Source organism: Myiozetetes cayanensis, unplaced genomic scaffold, assembly GCF_022539395.1.
Source record: "Myiozetetes cayanensis isolate MyiCay16 unplaced genomic scaffold, myiCay2020 scf1, whole genome shotgun sequence".
Lineage (NCBI taxonomy): Eukaryota > Metazoa > Chordata > Aves > Passeriformes > Tyrannidae > Myiozetetes > Myiozetetes cayanensis.
This window is the reverse complement of record NW_026086604.1, coordinates 134,954,158-134,974,127: the sequence shown is the minus strand read 5'-3', so window position 1 is coordinate 134,974,127 and position 19,970 is coordinate 134,954,158. Positions and strand designations below refer to the sequence as shown.

The window sequence follows — 19,970 nt, the reverse complement described above, 5'->3', positions numbered from 1 at the left end:
ACTGACCTCTGCAGCAATAGCTCTTTGCTGCTGCACGGACTGCAACAAAACAATTAAGATCAGTGTGAATGAAACATGAACAGCAATGTATATGTGAAAGCAGTATAAAGGCAGGAGAGCAAGGGTTAAAAAAGGGACCAAGAACACAACTGAGTGCAGTAAAACTGGTAAACACCTAAGGCTGTGCTGTGTAAACAAAACAGGCAGCCTGTGCTGTGATAAAATAAAGCGCTATCACAAATATTTTGTCAGAAGGCCTGTGCTGTGGGAACAGGGGGAAAGCAGCAAGGTCAGAGCACAATGTAAATGCCATCCCTGCCCCTGCTGTCATAACAGGGAGGCAGAATGTAGCCACGGAGATATCCAAAATAAGGACACAAAACATGGAGCAACCTTGCCCAAGATAAATAGCAGCTGAAGTAATCAGGAACTAGAGGGAAGCAACAGAACACACTAATCTAACTTCTGATCACAAAAGACCTGCCCAGAGAGCAGTTTGCCACCACCAACCCCGAGAACACCAGGAGACAGTAAGGACAGGATGGGCCGAGTTCTCTGACACACAAGCCCTCCTGGTTGTGCCATTTGGGCACAGCTCTTGGAGCTATCAAGTATGCAAGTATGACAAAATCACAGAATATCCTGAATTGGAAGGGACCCTACAGGATCTCTGCTGGGAGCTGCTGGCCCTCCGCAGGACACCCCAAGAATCACACCATGTGCCCGAGTGCTGTCCGAATGCTTCTTGAACTCAGATGTGAGTGAAGGACACGAGAAAATTTGTATGTGGGACCAAATTCAGTCGTTTCTTTGTAAATAAATATTATCTTCCAGTTCTTTAATGTCTCACGCCAAGTTCTGTTGAATCGCTACACCTTCAAGCTTCCCACGGAGAGTGGACAATCTACCTGGTCGTGGCAACTGACAGCCTACTGCCAAACTGGGAACCGAGATGACAAGCCGAGTAGTTATCAGCCAGATGGCAGCCTCGCTCGTTGGTCCCCGTTCCGCTCCCCGGCGGGGCGGGAGCTGTGGGGCGGGCGCTGTGAGGGGGCGCTGTGGGGCGGGCGCTGTCGGGGGTCGCTGTGAGGGGGCGCTGTGGGCGGGCGCTGTGAGGGTCGCTGGGCGGCGCTGTCGGGGGTCGCTGTGGGGCGGCGCTGTGAGGGGCGCTGGGGGCGGGCGCTGGGGTCGCTGTGAGGGGGCGCTGGGGCGGGCTGTCGAAGTCGTTGTGGGGTTCGTTGTGGGGGTCGCTGTGGGGGCGGGCGCTGTGGGGCGGGCGCTGTGGGGGGGGCGCTGTGGGGCGGGCGCTGTGGGGCTGGTTTGGATCCCCGCGCAGCACCGCGCGGGCTCTCGCGAGAGCGCCCCGGGCCCGTTGGTGACGGCGCGGGCGGGGCGGGGCCGGCGCCGCTTTGAATCGCGGCGGGGCCGGGCCGGGCCGGGTCGCGCTATGGGGATGGAGCGGTCTGAGGAGCCGGGGGGCGATGCCGCCGCCGCTGCTACCACAGCCGCCGGCCCGAGGCGCGTCGAGGTCCCCCGGCCCCCCTCCATCGAGGAGTTCACCATCGTGAAGCCCATCAGCCGCGGCGCCTTCGGGAAGGTGTACCTGGGCCGTAAGGCGGGCCGGCTCTACGCCGTGAAGGTGAGGGGTCGCCCGGGGTCGCGGCGTTGCCGGCTCTGCTCACGAGTAACCCCGTGTGGGAAGGGAGCGTCCCGGCGGGATAGGGAGGCCCCGGGTCCCCAGCAGGACCCCCCCGGCTCTCGGGGGAGCAGACGCCGTGGGAGCCCCCCCGGGCTCTCGGGGGGTAGCCGGGGCTCCGGCTCTCAGGGAGCTGCTCTCGGGCACTGCCGGGTTCGCGCTGTCCGCAGGGCTGTGCTCCACTGTCATCGCGGCCCCGAGGCTTCTGACAGGGGGGCTCTGGTAATGACGGCGGCTTGTAGAGGTACCTTAAGAGTCGAGGGAACTGCGCGAAAAGCCTCGCCAAGCGCTTTGCTTCTCCCCTGTGAACAGCTGCCCTAACTGGGCACCCGCGGCTGCCCGGGGCTGCGGACACCGCCTCTGAGATGAGTGACGAGAGCAAATCATGCAAAACATTGTTGCCCAGTACGCATTAAAACAAACAAACAAATACCCTGTCGTGTTTTCTACGTTGATCCACAGAAGGCTAAAATCTAAGTCTGCCAGCAGTAAAAACTTTACTGATGATTTGTGCGAGCCTGACTTTGTTAGTAAAAGGATTATGACAAACTGCGTAGTACACAAAGAAGAGGAAAGGTAAAGCTAGTCATGCAAAATAGATGTTGTTCTTCAGAGCTGTGTGTGTCTGTTTACACTATTTTCCTCTAAGGATTTTGAGATCAATGCATTTGTGTAAGTTCTTCATCATTACTGCGGTGAGGTCTATGACTGGTTCACGACAACAACATTTAACATATGCTAAATGTTTATTAAGGCCACAAGTTATTAGAAGTGTAATTCTATGCATTCTGTGTATGAATTGGAATTTTTTCGGTATCATCTTTGATAATAGTGATGATAGGTGTGGAAAGTAACTTTCTGTGGTTTAGGTGCTGCATATAGAGTGGTTAAATTGTGTTACTTTAGTATCATACTCTAGTTTATTGAAAGTATTGTGACCTAAAAGCTTTTGTGGAAATCCTTTACCCCTACTGCAGAGAGACTTATGGGTTATTCAAACTACTGAATTTAATGTATGCTAAATATTTTTACAACTAAGGTCAACATTTACATTGAAAGTATCAAATTTGAGCAAATTTTTCAACTTTTTACAGTTATGTTGCATAGAGAATGGATAAGTTAAACTTGCTTTATTATCACCATATATATCTGAAAAAAGATGGTGTGAGTGGGCAAACTTCTAATGCATATGCCATACTTGCCTAAATACTTGCCAGCTGTGCTATTGTGCATCTTCTGTTCAGGGTTAATATTGACTGAGCTTATCACAGAGTGGAGTAATTCAAAGCAGGAATTGGAGCCTAAATCACAATTAAGCTTATTATTTCTTTGTGATGAGTTGCATACCTTTGAGGCTCCTTCTCAAAGAAACAAATTTTTTGTGTATGACTTAGTTTTTCTTTAAATTAAAAGTTACAATTTTCTTGCTTTCTCTGCAAAGTTAAGAATTAGAGGCTGGAACAGTTGCAGTCTTGCACTTGGAGATACCAAGATGGGATGGCTTACTGCTGCACTCTGTTTTCAATCTCTGTTCTTATATCTCAGCTTCTGAAGAAAGACTTCGGTCAGCAAGTGCCTCTCTAAGTGTTGAACAGTTTTTCATGGTTCTGAGTTGTGTACTGTGGATAAGAGGCTTAATTCAGTGCAGCTTAATTTCGCATGCAGCCTAAACACTTATCTTCCAGTGTGTGCAATTGTAGTAAATCTTTGGTAGTGTGATTTCCATTCAGGACTGAATTAGGAGAACAGTGGAAATGGTTGTCTAATAACCCGTTGTTTAAAATTTTCTCTGTCTATGAAGTCACAGATCTATTTCATGTATGCAAGTTTTAAATATATAGATAAATTAATTGACTGAAGAACTGCAAGTTTAGCAAATAAAGGAATGTCTATCTACTTGATTTTGTTTTGTTTTTCAGGTGATGAAAAAAGCAGACATGATCAACAAAAACATGGTTCACCAGGTCCAGGCAGAGAGGGATGCATTGGCTCTCAGTAAAAGTCCTTTCATTGTGCACTTATACTACTCACTTCAGTCAGCTAATAACATCTATTTGGTGAGTAAAAAAATTTCTGTAGTCTTTTATGATTGTCTTGAAAATGGAGTGTGAAGTGTAGTGATATCTAGAAACATTTTTATAGTACTGAGTGGATATTCCTTAGTCACTTTTACTTTCTTCTTTCTCAGAATTGTTCAACAAGTAAAATATTTCTCTTCCCCTGGTACCTTTTCACCCACATTCTCCTTTTTTACAGGAAAAGCTATTTTCTAATAGCTGATATGTCTTAGAAATACGTAGAAATCTTAGGAAAAACAAGAAACCATTCTGTTCAAGCAGAATCCGAATGACTGAAAGACACTCCGTGGCTCCCTTAAAGGGAATCTGTTTTACCCGTGCTCAAAACTCATTATGACAGTTGGCCTACATGACAAGACTGAGTGGCAAAACCAAGTGCTAGTCTACATGGAGCACTGTGGAGCACAGGAGGACTTGTGTATGAGTTTATATACTGCCTCCAGAGAAGGTCCTATGGATTCAGGCTGTCTGCAAAGGGTCTGGCATAATTTGTCTCGATTGCTGTAAGCACACGCAGCCAGTTCTGAGGGGAGGTTGCTGTGCACTCCTCCTACAATGCGTTTGGAGCGTAAACAAAGGCTTCTTTTTCTGCAGTCTCTGAACTGCTGCATGCAGTAGAGGACTTCAGGGTGAAGGACTTCTGAAGCCCTGCTGTCTTTTATCTTGAATATGACCTGGGCCATAGTAATGTCTCTGTGTGTGTTCTTTTTAGACACTGTCTTAAATGCACAGTAGCTCTGTATACATTTCTGGCAATTTGTACTTATTTTGCAAGGCTCAGATGTGAATTTAGTATTGTGTATAAGTACTCGCAGAATCAAATATTGAGATACTTTGATTTGTATAGAACAGGTTATCATTGGTCTTTGGCTTCAGGCCTTGAGTTTCACAGGAGTGCTTTGCATTTCATTTCCTATAGTATAGAACTCTTTCTGTAGTCAACTCTCAAATAACTACCGTAGTCAGCTTTTAAATTAACTTCTGAGAGTAGCCCAGGCAAATAAAATAAGCAAATGATCTATTAAAAGAAAATGTTTCATCTTCTCTGTCATTTGAAGCCTTAATTGTTTCATCCAAGTGAAAAGTATTGTGTGGGAAATGAAGTTTGCACAATCCAGCTTCTAGCAGCTTCTGCTCCTTGAAATAATATTTTTCTATGGGTGAAAACTATTTTGTATTTTGATACTTGCAAATTTGAAATGTTTTAAATTTTAAATTTAAAATGATTGAATGGCAGGTGATGGAGTACCTTATTGGTGGAGATGTCAAATCTCTTCTCCATATTTATGGATATTTTGATGAAGAAATGGCTGTTAAGTATATTTCTGAAGCAGCATTGGCCCTTGACTATCTTCACAGGCATGGGATAATCCACAGGTAATTTTTTTTTGCCATACAAATAAGTATTTGGTAGTTTGTGTGTTTAATTTCTTCACTCTATCACATAACCAATCACCAATTTATTGTAACAGCTACCACAGCTGCCTCATTTGCTAGAGCTTCTGGAAGCTCTTTTTGCATGTGTGCACGGCAGCAATGTCATGAAACAATGCCTAAAATGAAATCTGTCCATGTGTGCTGAGCAGACAAATACACACTGCTCTCCCCTGCCTACTTTCACAGTCCAGAGGTGTCTCAGCAGCTGTGTTAGTTCAGGACCTCTGGGTACTTCAAACATGTAACTGTGGACAAAGGGACACTGACTACCCAAACACTCCCCCTGTAGTGAGAGTTTTTTGCAGTCAGGAGTGATACAGAGGACACACCTGAAAACTGTCACTAGAGGTTTGCTTGTCACTTTTAGGAGCTGCACATTAGTAAGTGTTATGATAGTGGTACTCAGGAAGAACAATTGTTAAACCTGCTGAAACACAAATGTGCCGCTCTTGGTGACCTGCATAGAGGTTTTACAAGGCCTGAGATGTTCATAGCATGTTTAGTGTTAGATATGTTTAGTTGTTTTGGTGTATTCCTCTAATTGGAATCTTTTGCTGGGTGAGAGATATTACTGAGAAACAGCTATAACCAATGTTTTGTATTGAGTGTTTCTGGTCACTTGACTTTCTTAGTGTTGCTCAGTGGTCTTTTTGCTGACTCCAACTATATTCATGTTTTCAGGGATCTGAAGCCAGACAACATGCTCATTTCTAATCAGGGCCACATAAAGTTGACAGACTTTGGGCTTTCCAGAGTTACTCTGAACAGAGGTAAGAGTTGTCTACCTTTGGTTGTATTAGAATGTATTTTTGAGTCACATTTCTGTATTCTTGAGTGTTTTGCATCCCTATAGAAGGCAGCTTTCAATTAAATAAGTGCACATTTTGCACAAATATCTCATTTCTAGTAGGCAAGTACCAATAAGCTACATGCTAGTAAAGGGTCTGCTCTATACATTGCACTTCAGAAGGTAAAATATTTATTCTTTGGCACAAGATTGCATGAAATATGATCTAGAGCCATTTCTCTTGAGGGATATGGATTTCAAAGTTTTCTGAAGTCCACAGAGAGAAATCAGTGAGTAAATGAAAAACTTGGTGTTTCTCTGACTACTTCTGTCCTTCAGTTTGTGTTTCTCAGTCCTTACCTATATTAATTTCCAGCAAATTAGCTGAGACATTGCAGACATTAATGTGAGGGACAGGGAGAGGTGCTAACTCTGTAACAGAAGATTGAAGAAGAGTGCTTTGACATTCTCTTTTCAAGTAGCAGTAAATACAGTTGAATAGCCAAATAACTGCCTGGCACAGGTAATAGGCTTCAGGTCTTAAGGTGAATAGCCTGTTTCTGAACTAGTTTGTAACTCCAGCCCTTTAGCCAGATTGTCCAAACTTATACTGCACAGCACCAGCTCATGTTTTTTTTGAGACAGCTGCTGGTGGGTACACCTTTTTTAAATAGTTAAAGGAATGCAGAAATTCGGAGTTGTTTATGGTGTTTCTGATTCATCGTTTTAAGAATATGAAGGAAAATCCTAAGTATACTGTGTTTTCTATAATGTACTGATTTAAGTGATGTTCTGATGGCAGAGATTGTGTCTAATTGAACATGATATGCAAGCTATAAGCCTACTTACTGCTAGTGAGGAAAAAAAAAAGAGGATCTAAAGTTGCATTTTCTCCTATGAAAAGTTCTTCTGTAGCTTTTTTGAGGTGTCTTTTGGAGAGATGGCAGGCTTTGAATCAAATTTGCCATCTTAATCTGTGGGCCACAGGCTGGAACTGCTGCCTAAAAACCAAAGTTGGTATCAAGTTAGAAAATTTAATACTTCCAGCATAGTCTATTGGAAAAGAATTTGGACTTTTACAATTTCTCTATATATAAACTGTAACTTTGTGATGGATGTATAGGAAGAAACAGCTTATGTTGAATAAGAATGTATAGGCACATCTTCAGTTGGGTTTGATGGCTTCTTTTGTATGCTTGTTGTGCATATGACTTTTTCTTTTTCCTCTTGATAAAACTTAAGTAAATGTCTACAACTTTGCCATTTTTTAATAGCAAAATGAAAACCTGGCCTCTTTGGTTTTTTTTTTTCTGTTTGCAGAGATAAATATGATAGATATCCTTACTACGCCATCAATGGCAAAGCCAAAACAAGACTACTCACGTACTCCAGGACAATTGTTGTCTCTTATCAGTTCTCTGGGCTTTGTAAGTAATTGTCACTGTCTTTGACGTGCATAATTCTTTTAGTTTACTTCCTATCTTAAATTTAATAATCAACATGATAAGGCTATTTTTGCATCTCTTCTGCCAGCTGGGAGAATTAACTTATTATATATTTCCAGTACTTTAAAATTCTGAAGTGATTACCTTGGTCTGTATTTTGAATTGCTGACTATCAGTTGTGCTTCAAGGTGTGGTAAATGGGCATGGCCAAACTCCAATGCAAACATAATAACAAATGTGTGAAGTCATGTTCTCATTCCTGGATTGACTGTTTGTTCAGACTCCATTTATTTTTAACTATGCTTCTGCCTGCTTGTTAGTATTCTCCTGTTGGAATGAAAATGCCAGCGCACAATTCAAGTAAATCGTCCGACAGTTTGCGTGGAGTGGTTTCTCCCTTACCTGTGGTCCAAAAGGAAAATACCCCTCTTTCAACTAAATTCTTCAAAACACGTGAGTATACCAAGCCTTGTGCTGAGGGAATACTCTGGCTCTAAGGTTGTGGTCTTTTAATTTTATGTGAGTACTCTGGACCCACTTCATAAAAAGTGTGCTTTTTCGTCTGACATGTTTTCACGTACACTACTTATGCTATCTTCTGATGTTTTTTGGGGTTTTTTTTCAAATCACAACCACTGAATTCAAAACCACGACAGAAAAGTGTCAGTTCTTGACATTTTATCATTGAAAATTATTTAATGTAGCAGTGAGTGCTTTCCTTTAAATTGTCTTACCTTGCTGCTTTCTCATTTCTAACCTGAAATGAGAAAGAAGGTGACTATGCTGGTAATATTAATATTGCTTTTATGTTCTTGGCAACTCCCTAATTCAAAAAAAGTGTAAATTGACTATGTGGGAAAGATGACAAGAGAAATTATGTTGTCATAGAAAGCTTTCCATAAGTTCCTTGGATGTGAAAGCTTGACGTAGTGTGAACCTGGTCAATTTGTATCAACTTTTATCAACGTTTGATTTGTTTTTTCCCCTCAAGATCTTGATAATTCTCAATTAACGCCTGTGATGCCAGCAAGAAGTTTGACTCCTACTCTGCTTCAGTCAAGAAAGAGGTTTGGTGCTTGCAGTGTTAGTAGTGAGTCACACACTCACCAGTCCAGTGTGGAATCAGAATGCTGCAGCAGCCCCAGGTGGGAGAAAGACGTAGAGGTCAGGACTGTTTCATCTTCCCACTAAAAGTTAAAATTACTTTGTACTTGTGTATGCAGTGTTGCAAATCTCCTCTACTTACTTACACTTATTTCAAGTGTAGAAAAAGGAGCAGGGATTGGTAATTCTTGTTGAGTAGGATTTTGGATCAAATTGATACAGTTTTTTCTTCAAACAAATATTAGTCCTGTCTAACATAACAGGAAAAGCAGATGTTAGAGCCTGCAGCAAAGCAGTGAAAGGAAGGCTTCTACTGGCCATCACTGGTTTGTGTCCTGCACAGGTGGCCGATGCTGGGAGCACTTTGGAAGTTGATCTTATCCCTAGAGCTTTATTTCTTTAAAACACTGCAACTTGGGAAAATAATAAAGAAAATACACTTTAAACTTCTACTAACTGTTAAAACGAAAGAGTTTAAGGTTTTCATTACTGAGGAATTTTGTATCAACTAACCTAACACCAATAATTGTAGCTGATACAAAATATTTTCTCCTATTTTAAACTTTAAATGAAATTCTCTACAAATACAGACCTAAACCAAAGTGCTCCTTTGCTCTGTAGTCTTTTGCCATAATTCTTATTTAGATTGTGCAGAAAAACTTGGATTTAAAACAATTCATAATTCTTTTTATTTGTCTGGTTTTTCTATTTATCTGTCTGTTTCTCAAGGCCTTGGTTTTATTAGTGTGTTATCAAAATATTAGTAATATCAGGTTTTCCTTTTGTCATCTCTGAAGTGTAATATGCCACAGGGCAGTATGATGGAGTTCTTTGCTTTGGGCTTTCTTAGCAACTGGAAACTTCTGTAGCTTAACTTCTTAACATAAAATCACAAATACAACTTCAATTGCTGTATTTTTTTCATCCTTAGGCATTTAAAAATACTGCATTTTCTACTGTACTCTAGCAGGCTTATTTTATGTTCTTAAGAAAAGTCCAATTATCAAGTTATCCTTAATTTGGTTTTGACTTTTTTTTTAATTTTTAAATATTATGTTATGTTCATCACTAGTAGTGGTTAGAATAAGTGATGCTTGCAAATCTGAGTTTCATTATGGAAGTGAAAATCAAGAATTTCAGAGGACACATTTCTATAGTGCTGTAATCCTATTTTTCTTGATACTTAAAGCTTAATATGCTCATTTGCAGCACAATGAAGATGAACCTAGTTCTGGAACATGCAAAACAAGTAACAGTGGGTCGGCTCTCCCTTCAAATGTTGAGTTGCCAAATAGCAAAAGTATGGAAGTTTTAAAGAAAAAAGAACTTGAGTCTGCTATTTCTCCCATTGTCAGAAATGATTCTGGCTGTAGGCAGAAGTTGGGAAGCGAACATTCGAATATAACAGATACTCCTGTGACCACACTGGATGTGAAAGGCATAGTAAGAAAATGTATTTCTGAAAAGACTCGGGAAGAAGAAGTCTGTGTAAATAAAAGAGAGAGAACTAATGAAACAGCAGAAAATTCCAGTCCACAGCAGTCATCTTCAAGGCAGAATGAGCCTTTCAAAGAGGAAGAAATTTTTGAAAAACCAGGTGTTAAAAGAAGCTTTGAATTAGTTGATACCAGTCCTTGTCAGGAACTTAACTATGTTAAAAAAAGCAACGCAGAATATAAACGTGGCTGTCAGATCTCTGAATTTCCAGCAAACAGTAGGACAGGTTTGACAACAGAAATTCAATCCTTAGTGCTCTGTAATGATGGATGCCCACGTGACACCTGCAGAAGTGAGGAGGAAGTGAAGTGTTCTATTAGCAAACAACAAACAGTAGAAAGATCCCTTACTCCAACTATAGCCAAAAATCTTATGTGTGATCTGGATGCAGACTACAGAAAGGATGATGAAAAGGAGTACATGAACTCAAGTTTTTTAGATACTGACGACGAGAAACCTTTAGGGATCCTCAGTGCAGATTCTGATGTATTTACAGAAATGTCTGTCACGGAAAGCCATTTAGAAAAGCAGCTTTTAGATTTGGACAAAAGCGTTAAAGACCTCTCCTTTGAGGAGCCACAACCTGAAGGCGTGCTGATAATGTCGCCAGAGTCCCAAGATGCCCCACAAAGTGGAGAGGAAGCACATACAGTCCAGGACTGCAAGCTGTTACATCATGAAAAGAATAATGACCAGAAACACGGGGAAGGAGCTTGCCTTAACACAGTATCTCCTCCTTCAGAAAAGATGATGGAAGCTCTGAGTCTCTTTAAAAAAAGTGCTGTTGTTTTTCGAAGTTACAATAGTCCAATTAATATGTCCAATGTATCTGAGCCGTGTAGCATGACTTCTTTAGATATAATGGATCTTTCACCTGTTTGTAGTGGCTCTTACCCAACAGCTATCACTCCATCCCAGAAAGGAAGGCTGTATCAGGCCTATCAGGTAGGTAAGGAGACATGGAAATTTCGTGCATGCGTTGGACCATTAGAAACCTGAAATTACTTCAGTTGTAAATTTAGGGAAAACTCAAGTAGTTTGAGGTAGCCTGTCAGCAAAAGTCACTTTGACAGACTTTCTCTTACTGCATTTGTGTGGCCAAAATTATAATTTCTGTAAGGTTTAGCAATAACTGTTCATTGATTTGCCTGTGGCTCTAAAGGCATTGCCTGTTGACCTCTTTGAGAAATCCATTGCTGTTACAGTGAACTGATAAGAAAAGCCTGTACTATTTTTATCTCATTCTAGTTCTAGTACAGTGTGGTATTTCCTTTGAGCAATTATAGGTTTCCTGATGTAATGGGAAGTCTTTGATTATTTTTTTCTATTTTTTTAATCCTGCACCCCTCCCAAGACGGTCTGCAAATGCTGTTCAGCTGCTGGTAGCTGCCACTGTGCCCACTATTTTCCTTTTTTTTTTGTCTTGGAAAAAGTAATGGTATACTGTGTCAAGTGCCAGTTACAAGCCTATTGCAAAGACTGATGTAAACAGTAATAGCTGCTGTGGATTTCACACAGGAAGAAGAACTTAAGAATAAGTTTCTTGAAGAATAGGCATTTTGACTTTATGCTTCAAGATTGTTGAGATAAGGCAATGGAAGCACATTTTACATGCACTTTTCAGGAAATAGTTTGTGACATATTCTTGACTTAAACTTGAGTATCAACTATTATATCCATTACTAAGCCTGGAGATGGGAGTTTCTCAGCTGGTTTTGTTTCACATCTGAAATCTTTGTTGCATCTTTTAAGACGCCTCGTCAGGGGGATGCTGGCACACCCTATCGGACTCCAAAGAGTGTAAGAAGAGGAGCTGCCCCAGTAGAAGGTGAACGCATCCTGGGGACCCCAGACTACCTGGCACCGGAGCTGCTTTTGACAAAGCCTCATGGTAAGACAAACCAGCCATTTGTCAGTGCTGGAAAGGTGACATATTTACATTTCTCTAGAACTGAAAACCCTTCAAGTAATAAGATAGTGAACTATTCAAAAATCATTAGTGCTTAGCTTTTGCCATTCCCTGTTACCTTCAGTGAAGCTATGGTTTTCTGGCTTTGGAACTCCAAATTTTCCTTCACTAAGCACTTCCTGTGTTGTTGAGATGCTTGTAAAGGTAGTTTTAATCCTAAATTAATCACGTTACAAAATTATTTTATTTCTGTTTCTAACTTAGATTTAACATTGCCATCTTTCTTTATTGTGGAGTTACTACCTTAATAAAAAAACCTGCATTCTTATGCTTTCAGAGAATCATATGTGATATTTGATGTTTATATTTGTTAGATGTTTTTTTTGGTAACAATATTCTTACTTCGTTGTCTTTTCATATGCAGGGACTCTGATCTCTGGTGAGTTTTCATATTTCGTGCAGGAATTAAGTCTTCAGCATAATTGAACAGTCAAAGTATAATTAGATCACAATTTCCAAGAACATTGTTTGGGTGAACAATGTTCTTATATAGAAAAACATGTCCAATATGCATTCCACATAAAAATGTGTGATGCTCCCACACAGGTTCAGGAAACATCAGTGCCAGTGTGACTAAGCTATCAGGAATCATACATGTAAGCATATACTTCAGAAGGAAAGTCAGCATTCTTAAAGAACTTGTGGGGGTAAACCAGAGACACTTCTCATTCTTTTAGTTTATGTAGTCAGTCTGATTTACTTCATCTATGGGTGAAGAAGGCTCAGATGCTCAAGACCTCATATTTCTGCTTCTTGCTTCAAGTCATAGAATCATAGAATATCCTGAGTTAGAAGGGACCTACAAGGATCACTACAAGGATCACCAAGTCCAACTCCTGGCCCTGCACAGGACACCCCAAGAATCACAACTTGTGCCTGAGAGCATTTTTCAAACACTTCTTGAACTCTGTCAGACTTGGTGCTGTGACCAATTCCCCAGGGAGCCTCTTCCAGTGCCCAGCCACCCTCTGGGTGAAAGACTTTTTCCTAATATCACACCTAGACCTTCCCTGACATAACTTTATGCTGTTCCTTGGGTTCTGTTTAGCAGAGATACATGGTAGTAAATCTAATCTTAGTTAAACTTCAAGTAGAAAAATCTCTGCTGAAAGCTGTGTTACTACATTGTTTAGAGTTGTGATCTTATTAGACTTTGACTGGAGCTGGGAGTGTTGTATCTGAACATCCAAGTACTCTAACAAGTGTGAGTGTGATCTCACTGCTGCGATGTGCTTGGCTTGGTGGGCCACTCTTACTGCTCTTTCAAGTTGCTAAAAGTGCATTAGATTACTAGTTGCGCATTTTGGGTTTCAGTATCTCTAAACGTAACAGTAGTCCTCGTGAAACGGCTCAAAACATTTGTTTTCTGAACTTAGAAGTGTCTTAATGTTTTTGATATGCAAAAAAATCCAAGAGCAATTAGACTTACTGCCTTTCAAAGATGATATTTTACAGCATCTGTTCTGGCATCTGTTCTTTATACTGTGGAGCAGGCATGGCTTAAACATGCAGAAGGCTTAGAATGCATGCAGCGGTGTCTGGGATTGCTTTGCTGGGTTGTTTTTGTGTAGATTATTAAAAAGGGAATTGGCAAAAAAACCTACCCTGCAATGTGGAAAACCAAAACTATATTTCATTACAAAGGAGAGAGAGCTAGGAACTACACATTACCCTAATGAAAAGTAATTCCAGCTTCTTGTGTGCTGGCTTATCTCTGGAAGTTGTCTTCAAGACATTCACATAAATTTAGGCAAATGAAAATTTATGTTCAATAGTTTGAATTCTTGGAGTCTTCTCAAAGAACCGAGAGGAAGATACAGGCTACAACATGGAGCACTCATCCAGGTCTAGAGCAGACATTAGGCAGCTGTTTCGTGTGACAAAACAGTCTCTTGGAGAAGTCAGCTCTTGGATTATCATGGAATTTGATAATTAGATTGTTATTAAGAGTCCCCTAGCTTTTAGCAGTAACCTCAGTGTTATCTATAATGAATTAAGGAGCAGAGTGGCTTTAAAAAACCTTTAATGTATTTTTAATCTGCATGAATATTAAATACAACTTATTTTGTCTCTTCGTTCATTTTCAAGAAATTTGTAGTATTTAAACACTCTTCAATTTCTTCCATGGCTAATCTTCAAGTCTTTGCAAATACTGTTTGTGTAAGTGTAATGACCTGGGTTTCTTTTATCAGGTTCTGCTGTAGACTGGTGGGCCCTTGGAGTTTGTCTGTTTGAGTTTCTAACTGGAATTCCACCTTTTAATGATGAAACACCAGCACAGGTTTTCCAAAATATTTTGAAAAGAGGTAATCTGTTTCAGTAATCAGGGTAATTATGTATTTCCAATACTTGTTTTATGGTTTGAGTTACCAACTCATCTTTGTCTGTAGATATTCCCTGGCCTGAGGGTGAAGAAAAGCTGTCTGATAATGCCCAAAATGCAATAGATATTCTTCTAACAATTGACACTACTAAGAGAGCTGGACTGAAAGGTTAGTATTAAAAGTGTGTTCTTTGCAACTAATTGCAGATTTCAAAGTGGTGATGTCCTCCTCCTGAAACTTAGACTAATAAACTTCAATGCCTGATTAGGTTTAGTGCATGATTAGTGTTTGACATCTGACGTACCAAAGTCCTCTCTTATCTAACTCTAACTTGGAGTTCTTAACCTAAATGGTTTTTGGGAACTTTGATTAAAGCCTGTTTTGGCTCCATTTTGGGAGAGAATTCTCCTACAACAGTAAATTCAAAGGAGTTTTTACTTGGGAATCAGCCTGTCTTTGAATGCATAGACGAGTTGGACAATATATACTATACAAAGTCTACATATATTTTTTTTCCCCTCTTAGAAGGACTTCAACCTTTGTTGTTGTTAACAGTTACTATGTTTTATAAAAAAAACATTAATAACTTAAAAGAAGTTTAGAGTGGGATGTTTTGGAAATAGGTGAAGAAATCTTATGAGAGAACTGTGCAAGAAATCACTAGAGAAGGAAATGACTATGGAAATGGTTACTCATAAGGAGATTAAAATACTAGAAGCCAAAACCAGGCCAGATCAAATTAGAGAAGGCACAGGAGTATAAATGAAGATCATGATGTCAACAGAAAATTCTATGGTCTCCCAAAAAGCAGTTTGAAGGTGTTCTAGTTAGACACAAGTTATTGTCTTTGTTCCTGGGTTTTGGAGTGAAATCTAATTGCCTGTCAAGGATAGAAATTTAATCTAGATGACATAATGGTTTCTTCCAATCTGACCTTCTCGGAAATTTGTTCTTTGTCAAACCTTATAACTGTATCCCATCTCTTTGTCCAGTTTATAGGCCACTGATGTGAAGTTGGATGAGTAGTTTTCAGGACAACCATTAAGTCTTTCTCATTGTACCTAAGTTTCCATTGCTGTCATCTTCTCTCCCCTCCCCAAAACACATGCTCTCTTTTTATTGTTATAGCATGAAGCCTTAGGTACTGAGAAACCCCAGTTATGTCCTGTCCTGCTGCTGTGCTTCTGTGAGTTCAGTCTCTCCAGATAAGAGCAGCTTTAAAGTGGGTTTTGGCAGACAACACTGATATCTGGTGTTGGTTTGGTTTTCACTCCTCTCTTCAGTCTTGTGAGCAGGAGCTGAGTGCCAGCTGTGGTACATGTGAATATTGTGGGAAAAGACAAAGAAGTTTGCTTATGCCTTCTTGGCCAAAGGCAGCTTCTGGTGCATGAGAACTTTCTTAAGAGCAGAACTACATACAATTCTGAGATAGTGGATCTGTGCAATGCCCTGCTGCTTGTGTGGCTGCTGAAACCATTGGAAGGAGTTAAGACTCACTCTGCCTTTTTGTCTGAAATAAACGCTTCATGTTGTGTTGTTGTATTTTGATCAGGAAATGCAGAAATAATAAATGTTAATGTCCTCCTGTCTATCAGCTAAAAGCGTGTGGTATGTGCTTAGGTGAAAAATTTGTGATGAGTGCCTTGGTCAAACTTCCACCTCCTTCCAAATGTGTTTTGGGGTTTTTTTTAAACTTTTTTCTCCTGTCCTATTTTTCTATTTGCCTTTGAATTTTGTGGTGCAGGTGATAAAAACATGGGTTTGTATCCCAGTTAGACAAAGAAGTGTTTTATTGGATTGAATCAAAGTAGCAAAGTCATTTTCATCAGGGAGTGGTGTTTCCAGGTTATGCAGAATTGATATCAGAACCTCATGCCAGGAGGTCACCTTTTGGTCAGAATGGATAGGGCAGGGGAGTTCTCCTTGAGTCAGAAAGTCCGGGAACTTGGTTAGTTATCCCATTTTGAGGCTGGGAAAGTAAAGTCTGGTGGTCTGTGGTAACTTCACCGTAAGGGCATTTAGACTTCCGTGTCTGGTGTTAGGCCAAAGGGGACTGTGCAAAGCAGAGGAGGGAATCAAATCCATGAGACAGCAAAAGGAAGAGGACCTGGAGTGGCAACAGGTGGGAGTGACTCCCACGTGTCTACTCAGAAGCACAGAACTTTGGTAAAATTATAAACAGACTTTGAAGTGATGCTTAGAATTTCTCTGGTGCCCCAGCATGAGAAATGTTTCTGGGACACCTCTGATCTGCTCTGTGTGGAACAGGGTCCCCAGACAGGGGAAGGCAGCTAGTTGGCAGGACAACAGTTTGATGCCACTGAGATTGGGGGTAATCAAAGCCCAGTTGCAATTTGCCCTTCTATGAATTTCTAAAAAGCAATATAGAGCAAATCTAGTGACAGTTATGCATAAGGGCACAAAGTGCCTGAGAAAGTTTATAATGCTTACGTGAACTTCTGTTCCAGAGCTGAAACATCACCCCCTCTTTCATGGTGTGGACTGGGATAATCTGCAGAATCAAACCATGCCGTTTATACCCCAGCCAGATGATGAAACTGATACCTCTTACTTTGAAGCGAGGAATAACGCTCAGCACCTGACTGTGTCTGGATTTAGCTTGTAGCATCAAGATAAGTGAACATTCTCCATGGTTTTGCACACTTACAGGTTATCTGGTAACACTAGCTTGGTCTTGACTGAGTTTCTGGGCCAAATTTAGTGTTTTACATGACCAGTCTTTTTATTATAGTCTCCTTTGTTCTAAAGTGAAACTACTGTATGCAACTGGTATCGAGTGCCTTTGTGCACTCACTGCACCTTACTAAGAACCCAGAACACTGACTGTCTCGGAGCTGGTAACTCTTGACAGTGCTGGGACTTTTTCATAGCAATGAGTAATTCCAGTTAGGAGGTGCGATGTTATTTCCTAGCTAAACCTAGTAGGGAAAGGACAAAAATGCATACTAACTGCATCTATTGGTGGTTTGGTGTAATGACAGGCTGGGTTGGAAGCACTTCTTTAACTCTGTTAAAAAAATCCTCTGCTTAAATTGTTGCGTTGTAACCACTTGGGCTGTATGAAGCTGGACTGAACATACATTTTAGCAGGTACAAGTTTTACCTAGAAAATGTCCTGTGTGTGCGTGTTCACTCATGTCAGGTGTCAGCTAACAGATGATTTTGGCTTTTAACAAGTGAAGCAGTATTCATATGGAAGCTGCTCTATACTGAAGACTATAATGTACTGCAAAGCGATAGATTGTTCTGTAAACTCACAACAAGAGCTTAGATTTTTACTAGAACGTAAGATAGAAGCGTATATTCAGTGTTATAAATCTGAATTAGGGATAAATATACTTTAATCTATCTTTAAATGCAACACAAAACTTGTATCTGCTAGGTTTCAGAGGTTTGTTTTTAGGTAATCCTGTTTAAATAATCTTCAGTATTTCTGTTGCATAGGTATCTTTCTCTGCTAACTGAATGAAGATTTTAATTTTTCAGGTTTGTACTTGTTACATAAAGATCACTTGTGCTACATGGTGGTGCCAGCCAAGGGCCATGTGCCAGCTGAGCATTTTAATAGTGATTTTTGCCAAGAGGCTGAAGTGGCTTCATGCACTGACCCCTTTTGTAGCAGATGCAAGTTGTCCTTCCATCACTCTGCTGCCTGGAAGACAGGATTTATTGGTGCAATTCTGAGCAAACATTGCCTGCTAGGCTTCCTGCTGTCCCCTCGGGTTGCTGGGAAAGGAATGGGAAAAGTGAGGAAAATGGAAGTTTCCTAGAAAAACTTGAGAGAGGTGATTCTTAACAGCTCAAACTGCCCAATCCCAGCTCTAGGTGTGATAACTCAAACTTGTTGTAAAATATAGAGTGAGTCTCACTCCTTTTGCTAAGGATTGCAGTTTCAGAAAACTTCTGAATTGTTCAATCTCTTACCTTGTTCCATGAAAAAGGTGCTACAAAGTAATGCACTACTGAAGCAGTTGTCCATAAACCATGTTCTCGGAATGTGATGAGAAGTTCTTTTGTGGTTTCTGCTGTACAGTTGGAATATATAAACTGGGGTAGGAGGGATACTTTAAGGTATGCAATCACTGATGTTTTATAAAACTTATTATTCCATTTCCAGTAATCTGGTTTAAGAAAGTGAGTCTTACAAGAATGGACTACGATTACATGTTGAGTAAATAATATAAACTGAACACCACCACCAGCTCTTCATCTTCAGTGCTTAATGAATGCTTACACCTGTTCCCATTTTGCAGTATAACATGTTCCCATCAAGGTGGAAGAACTTGTTGCAGTGGTATGGTCTTCTAAAGAAAACCTCTAGCCCCTTGAAACAGTTCTGAATCAGTCACAAAGGTCAAGTAAGCTTCTGTAAAAACCTTATTCTAAAAGAAAGTTGTTAGTTTTCTACCTGTTGATTAATGCAATACAAAAACATAGGTTCTGTAAGAACAGTAAATAGACCAACAGACAAATCCTAATGTTTAGTATGGAGTTACTTCTACATTGGTGTCCAAAATTTAAATTCTGCACCATCAGCACTGAAGATGTGCAAATACCTGTTCTCTTCAGTATCTTGCATTTATCCTGGTTATAGCAAACAGAGTTGGGTGTAACATGTTGATGGTTGGGGTTTGTGGTATGGTTTTGTTTGTAGTTGGTGGTTTTTCAGCTTTGTTGTTCAACATGGAATTCCTTGTCAACTCTTAACTCTATTTAAAGTTTTGCCCCACTTGTTGCTTCCCTTGAAATACTACACGTAAAAGTGCAAAAAGCTATAATGTGGTAGCTGGAAGAGATTTAAAGTTTATTCTCATTAGTAATTATTTATAAATAATTAAGTAAGCTGGCAAAAGTTTCTGATCCTTAGAAGCTGTGGAACATATCACTTGGCAAGTATCCAGCTGTTACATGGTGCTTCCTACAGGCCTAAACCTGCTATGCATAACCTACATATAAATTCTGTAGCTTCCAGTTTATCTTGGGAGACAGTTTATCTGCCATTAGCACAGGCCTGTTCCTCTAAGAACTACCGCAGAGATCAGTGTCACACTTTGTTATGCAGAAATAGCAGTCTTGGACAGTTACTCCTACCCCTCACTTGCTGTTGGGCTCCTCTGTACCAGTGCAGTTTGGGGGCCAAGATGCTGAATGTCCTGTGTTGTTGAGTTAGGAGGTTCCAATTTCAGCATGGTCTGGTTTACCTATGGTTACTCTTGCAATGAAATGCATTCTTTTCCTCTCAAAAAAATTTACTTTGCACGCTTTTGTGTAAATATATAAAATAGAATACTGTTGTATTAAATAAAATATTGTTCTTCAAACTTTATGGTATACTTTTGACCCTGCTGGGAACATGGGAGGTGGATTTTACACAAGCAAACTCTGTTTCCTACTACCTCAGCAAGGAGTGATTGTGCATGGGGAAATAACTAATATGTTTTATTACAGGTGTGCATGGCCTTCAGTTCATAACACGCTAACCTGTGTCTGCAGGCTTTAGTAGAAGCTACATCTGTGTACTTAATGGCAGGAGAGCAAAGTCCTGAGCTGGCCTGTAATGCCCTCTGGGAGCCTCCTCCTCCGCTGTGGTAACTAGAATGAGTCAAAAAAAA

General features: G+C 40.5%; 1 protein-coding gene across 2 annotated transcripts; it reads left to right on the top strand.

Annotated features, from left to right (window-relative positions):
- The first annotated feature begins 1,436 nt into the window (after window positions 1-1,436).
- On the top strand, window positions 1,437-19,679 carry MASTL (microtubule associated serine/threonine kinase like). 2 transcript variants are annotated; one of them, XM_050308401.1, is made up of 13 exons: window positions 1,437-1,639; window positions 3,616-3,753; window positions 5,012-5,151; window positions 5,893-5,981; window positions 7,319-7,425; window positions 7,764-7,896; window positions 8,435-8,607; window positions 9,757-10,989; window positions 11,797-11,935; window positions 12,378-12,392; window positions 14,206-14,319; window positions 14,404-14,505; window positions 16,806-19,679. In XM_050308401.1, exons 1-13 carry the CDS (start codon window positions 1,448-1,450, stop codon window positions 16,961-16,963), a joined length of 2,733 nt encoding a protein of 910 aa, XP_050164358.1. In that variant the 5' UTR covers window positions 1,437-1,447; the 3' UTR covers window positions 16,964-19,679. The 2 variants fall into 2 exon arrangements, with proteins under 2 accessions (XP_050164358.1, XP_050164367.1); XM_050308410.1 differs by lacking the exon at window positions 12,378-12,392.
- Window positions 19,680-19,970: the final 291 nt, after the last annotated feature.